The sequence below is a fragment of the Cheilinus undulatus genome, linkage group 20 (genome assembly GCF_018320785.1).
Source record: "Cheilinus undulatus linkage group 20, ASM1832078v1, whole genome shotgun sequence".
Taxonomy (NCBI): Eukaryota; Metazoa; Chordata; class Actinopteri; order Labriformes; family Labridae; genus Cheilinus; species Cheilinus undulatus.
Window position 1 is genome coordinate 13,222,238 of NC_054884.1, and position 6,278 is coordinate 13,228,515.

At 42.8% G+C, this 6,278-nt stretch overlaps 1 protein-coding gene across 1 annotated transcript; it reads right to left on the minus strand.

The window, feature by feature from the left end:
* Positions 1–402: 402 nt before the first annotated feature.
* On the minus strand, positions 403–5,899 carry foxj1b (forkhead box J1b). The gene is made up of 2 exons (XM_041816200.1): positions 5,010–5,899; positions 403–2,028 (listed from the first exon to the last, which is right to left on the minus strand). The coding sequence occupies exons 1-2, from the start codon at positions 5,586–5,588 to the stop codon at positions 1,165–1,167; spliced, it is 1,443 nt and encodes a 480-aa protein (XP_041672134.1). The 5' UTR covers positions 5,589–5,899; the 3' UTR covers positions 403–1,164.
* Positions 5,900–6,278: the final 379 nt, after the last annotated feature.

Genomic DNA, 6,278 nt, shown 5'->3' on the forward strand with positions numbered 1-6,278 from the left:
TGTAAATGTAAGTAGTGTTTTCTGACAAGAACAACTAATAAAACCTCATCCTGCTTTCTTTTGACACAGTAATCCTTTATTTTAAGTGTGTGCAGTGGAAAATGTAAAAAGGGGGGCACTACCTCTATAGCTGCATTTAAAGGCATTAAAATGACAATATAGAAATACAGAAACTGAAAATTGTGCTAATGATACTTTTGTTTGCTTTTTAAGGTCATATATAGGTGTCACTATTTATTCCAGTGAGTTCCATAGCCAGTTAAAATCCCCTCACAGGAGCTTTAATGGATGGTTTCCTGCCAATCAGCCATAGTGAGCGTATGACAGAAATAATGTCTAACAATGTAGAGTCTATTTTATGCCTGTTTTTGAGGGAATTGTTGTTAGCTTGGTCCACTTAAGACAGATTTTTATCGCCTATCATTGTGCCTGATTTGCCAGTGTTGTGTTACTTAAAGCTTCTGTGAAGAACGTCTGCATCATGTCAATTTTGGCGCCGCCTCTGGGCAAAGTTAATTGCTGCACTTTGCTGATCTTGTCCTGCACATGTGTAAGTAGTGTTTTCTGAGAAGAACAACCAATTAAAACCTCATCCTTTCTTTTTCCAAAATTTCCTTCATTTAAAATGTATGCAGTGGAAATGTGAAATAAAGGTGACACCTACCTCCTACAGCTGTGTTTCCAGGCATTAAACACACCTGTACAGAATAAAAAAATGATGAAATGATGGTTTTGTTTGTTTTTAAGGTCATATGGAGGTTCCTCTATCACTTTCAGTGAGTTCCACAACCAGTTAAAATCTCCTCACAGGAGCTTTAATGGACGGTTCCTTGCCAATCACTTGCCATCCATAGGAGTCTACGGAAGAAGTAATCTCTACCAACATATAAAGTTTGTTTCACTCCTGTTTTTGAGGGAATTGTGATTAGCTTGGTCACTTCAGGATAGAAAGGTAGGTTTTTGTGATTAGATTTCACCTGAAAGCAAACTACTGTAGCAAGAACTTACAAATTGAAGCATACTGCAGAGTGATTTAAGGGAGTACAGAATGGGTTTAGTCCTAACTGTGAGCCGGGTTGTCTTTTTCATGTAAGGTTGGGCAAGCAATGTTTAGAGGATGTTTAAGCGATTGGGTGTAAATAATAATAAGTCTGAGGTTAAAAGTCACAGATAGGCCTCCACTCTTTCCCACGGCTGCATCTCTGTGAAGAAGCCCTCGCACAGGCCGAAGCCCTGATCCAGAGTCAGAGGAATCGCCTGCGCCTCTTCTTTAATTTCCTCCCATGGCTGCAGCACCGCCTCCTCCTGCTGCTCTGGGAACAGCGCGGCGGGCTCCTCGAACTGCTGCTGCAGGTGGTGCTGCGCCTGGAGGAGCTGATCCTGCTGTGGCGGTAGCTGGACTTGTACCATATTTGCATTGCAATCCATGGAAACTGCATTCATATCCATGTAAGCGTAGGACTGTTGGTGGTGGTTCAGGTGCTGGCTTTGACCCATGATGTCCCCGCCTCCGCACCACCTTCCCATCCCTGCTGGGTGCTGCTGCCTCCCCTGCATGGACACATCCATGTCGCACCCTAAGGAGCTCAACGCTGTATTGATGTCCAGATCCTCAAAGGTGCTACAGTTCCCGCTGAGGACGTCGTCGAACACAGACGCCAGGTCAAAGTCCCCCCTAAGAATGTCTGCTCTGTTGGTGTCTGTCGCCAGAAGAGGAGACTCTACCCCCCTTGTTGTCTTGCTGCTGCTCTTAGAGGGGAGACTCTTCTGCTTCCCGCCTGTCACTTGGTAAGGGCAGCCATTTTGGGCGCTGTTGTAACCCTGAAGCAGTTTGCTCTGTCTGTGGGGGCCGCCACCACTGCTGTTGTAGTGGTTAGCAGACATCCTCCTGCGTTTGAAGATCCCGTTGACGAACATGTCAGCGTACTGCGGATCAATCTGCCAAAAGCCCCCCTTCCCAGGCTCATCTTTCTGTCGGGGGACCTTCTTGAAACACTTGTTGAGGGACAGGTTGTGACGAATCGAGTTCTGCAACAAAGATAGAAAAAAAAAACAGGGATAATTAGCAGGATCCTTTTGGCTTTGAGAAAATTTGAGTTAGTCATGCAATAAGTGAATGTGTAAGGGAGACGAGAAGGGGGAGAGGAGGAGTGAGGTGGATGGGGGGTTGTATTGTTGTTGTTTGTATAGGGAAGCAAATGAACCTAATGAGGCTTTCGAGTAACAGGCAGCTCGGTGCATTTCAAACATGATCAGCTGTGCTTAGCTGCCATCTCTCTCAGGAGCCCTCATTAACACAAACACGCACACACACATATATTGGAGAGCTTTCTTCGCCCCATCCTGATTCCCCTCAGACAAAAGAAAACTACATGAGCACTCTGTTGGAAGATGGAAATTTTTCTAAGCCTCGACCATTAACGCACACTTGTCATGGAAATCATTTCAGGCTCTAATTAGCTATAATGGAGATTTCAGACTTACTCTAGGTGTTCCAGTCATTCCTGTTTCCCTAAAAACATCGACTAAACTTTATATTTTGATAGAATAGAAAGTACGGAGGCCCTGAGCTGACATATATCTACACATTTCATTTCCCCTTAATACCAAAGTCTTCTGGTTGTGTTAACAAGATCCTGACTAATTTATGTTGATATGTCGTTACTGTGAGACACCAATGATGATTTCCTGAAAATAACATGTTTATTTCTCAAGATCTGGAGAAAGCCCATCATGGGGCCCATCATCCTGGGACCACCAGTGCTGTTATCCCAAGATAATGACAGACTGTAAATGAGTCAGGCTCTTGAGAATCAGAAAGCTGAGTATCTTAAGACTTCTCTAGAATGCAACATTATACAGCACTACAGAAGTCATACATTAAAATGCATATATATATATATATACACACACACACACACACACACACTAGCACAAGTAAAAATTCTCTTTGCTTTTTATTTCCATAATTTCATACATACATACATGTATAATAGGGCTGTCTAGATCAATTGCATTAATTGCAATGAACTACGATTAATTAGTGTTACTAATCGCATGCATAATTGCTCAACAAACTTTGGTTAAGCCATGTTAGTTTCTCTCTGCAGCCACAATGTTGTAAAATAAGTCCACCACTGCTCCTTAATGTCGCATTTCACTTAAAAAAAAACACAAAGAGATTAATCCTGATTAAAAATTGTAATTCTGACCGCCCTAATATACACATATGAACACATCAACAGTATATTGATTTCTGTGTGTTTTGTTATCGTATCAGGAGCCATCAGTCTTAACGGCGCAGGTTCTTATCAGTAAAATTAAGCATTGTGTTATTTTGGTTGCATGAGTAGAGACCAGCAGTAGCTTCAACAAGCCCATTAGCTGTTAGCAGTGATGCTATCGGTATGATTTCTGGCTGTGAGTTCATAGACTTGTCTTGTTGTTTGAGTATTTCACTCTGACATGACAGCTCTCACACATGGCTTGACTCTGTCTGTACTGTCTCTAATGTTTTGGACGCCAAAGTTAGTCAACAAATCCACTTTGAATGCAGTAGAAGCCGCTCTGCTTGGTGGGAACAAGCATCCCGGGCCACATGATTTTGTTGTCTAAACGGAGGAGAAGAGGGGAGATTTAAACGGCTGAATGTCTGCTGCCAACTAGTGGTCGGAGGTTGAGTTACATCACAAAACTCCCTCACCAACAAAGTAAATGTTGAATTGATAAAATACCAATTCAACATTTTTAAATTTTGATACAGTATCGTGTTTTGAGTTATCATGATATTTTACTATATCAATATTTTCTAACACCCTTCTCTCTAATTCTCAAGAAAATGTCCGAATCTAACCTGTAAACACAAAATATCAAAATAATGCAATGATGTCTTTACAAGAAAAATGAATAAAATAAATGTATGGATATTTTTGTCATCTTAGGGCCTCCATAGAAGAGGAGTCAATGGAATGGAGAAGTACAGAAGCCCTTAGCGGACAATAGATGAGCTCCAGCTTTCTTGATTTTTTACCTTATTTTATTGTGATGGATTTAAAACATTGCTTTTCCTGTTGGAACCAGTTAATTTCTTCAAACTAACTCATGGATGTGTTGTTATTGCAAGATGGCGACATGAATAGGAGAGATCCCGACAAAAAAAAAAAAAAAAGGCAAATCTCACTCCTCATCATGGGGAAACTTTAAACACAATATACGGCGAGTCCTCTTTGTGCTTCTGTAGATAAAAGAGCACGCTATTGAACAGAACATAGTAGAATGGTATGAAAACCTATCAGCAAACATGCATAGTTAATATTGTATTTTACTCCATTATCCATTATAAGTTATTTTCAACTGTTCTTCACATCCTTGATTTATTTATGCCATTTTCCTGTGATAACCTATTCAATTCTAAAGATCTAGAGAAAATGACTTCAATTAGCTGAGTATCCTTTAAGCATGACATGACAACATTAATGAGGTTGGATCTTGAGAAAACAACCAAAATGTACTCCTCTTCATGGAACTGATTAAAACAGATGTGTGGATACATGCCCTTTAGGGCCTCCGTAGAAATACACAGAATAACTTCATTGTTCACTTTTTTGCATGTAAAAGGCAGAGATTTGTCTTTGACTTGCATGTGCAAATATGCAAATAAACGATGAGGGAACTCATTTAGTTTAAAAAAAAGGCACTTTAGGCACTTTTAATGTAGCCTAAATCACTTTAAATAAGGACAAACAGGCAGGAAATCAACCAATGATTGATGATGAAGGAAAGAATTAAAAATTAGGAGTAAAAATGTTAAAACAATGAGACTCAAGACTTTAAAATGGTAAAAGTAGCCTTAAAAAGTCAAAATAAACAAAATAAATAAAGGGACTTTCCGTAGAATTAGAGTACGCTGTCTAATGGTGACACTGGGATCATTTGCTCCCCCTCCTCTCCCTCACCTCGCCATTTATCTGACTCATCAATAATAAAGGAAGAGTTAGAGTCTCGGTTACCTGCCAGCTGGGCTCCGCGTGTCTGTAGTAGCAGAAATTCTCCGTGATCCAGTTGTAGATGGTGGACAGAGTCACTTTAGGCTGCTTGCTGGCCTGCATGGCCATGCAGATGAGAGAAGCGTAGGAATAAGGAGGTTTGACTTTAGGGTTGGTTTTGTAGTCGATCTCCACAGGTGGACTAGACTGGATGGGGATCTGTGGGTAGCCGGTACCCGGATGTGCGTAATTCGTAAACCTCGTAGAGTCGCTGCCGGAGGTCACGGGGCTCCCAAGGTACACAGGCATCCCGGTAGAAGCTGTGTCTCCGGCAGGAGGGCTGGACGGAGAGTCGGTGCCTCCTTTCGGGAAGCCGAGCCGCTTTAGGTGGAGGTGCTGCTGGGAGGAAGGGCAGCCCGGTCCGGTACCGTTTGGTCGCTCCGGATCCGCGCTGAGGATGGAGAAATTCTGGAGCCAGTGCAGGCTGGTGAGGCTGTCGTCTAGGGGGGCAGAATCGGACCCTGTGACCTGATCCTCTTGGTAAACCGCCAGCCATTTCTCCTTTAACTTGTTGGCGATGTCTGGGCTTGTTAAAACCGGCATCCTGGATTTGTACGCACGGTGACTAGGCTAAAAACAGCAGAAATGTCCTCAGATTGGCATTTAAAGTTCTTTTTTTGTCTTAAGGAAAAAGGCAAACGGAAAAAGTCACTTGAATGTAAACCAAACAATCATAGATTAACTGCTGCTTGGTCCTAATGCGCAATAAAGTAGTCCGTCAACCGCAAAAACGGTGCGTAATGTTCCTACCTCCAGTGCCACCTTCACGGAGGAGACTGTCAGTGTGCACCTGTTGCAGTCCCTGCCTCTCCTCTCCAAGGTCTCAGCGGCGCATCCAGTCTCTGCGCAACAAGTGCAGCGGGGGGAGGGCAAGTAGCATCCAGTAACAGCTCATTTGTGAAGAAAAAAGAAGAGGCTGGAAAAAAAAAGAATCGCCACTTAGGACAGATCCATGCCGACTGGGCAGAATAAGGATGTTACTCATCCAAATGCTCCGCTCTGTGTGTGTCTGTGGGAGGTCAAGACGTGAGAATGTGTGGAGGATGCAAAATAAGTGGCTCATAAAGCCCGAGAGACTGCCCACCATCCCTTTAAACGCCTGAGGGGGTTTCTGATTGGCTGGCTGGCCTTGCTTCTCCAGGTTTCGTTTTAACACGCACATGAACACACTCTGTCTAACCTACACATACACACAAAGAAGGAGCATCCAGTCCAGAGAGTGTTATGAATGCT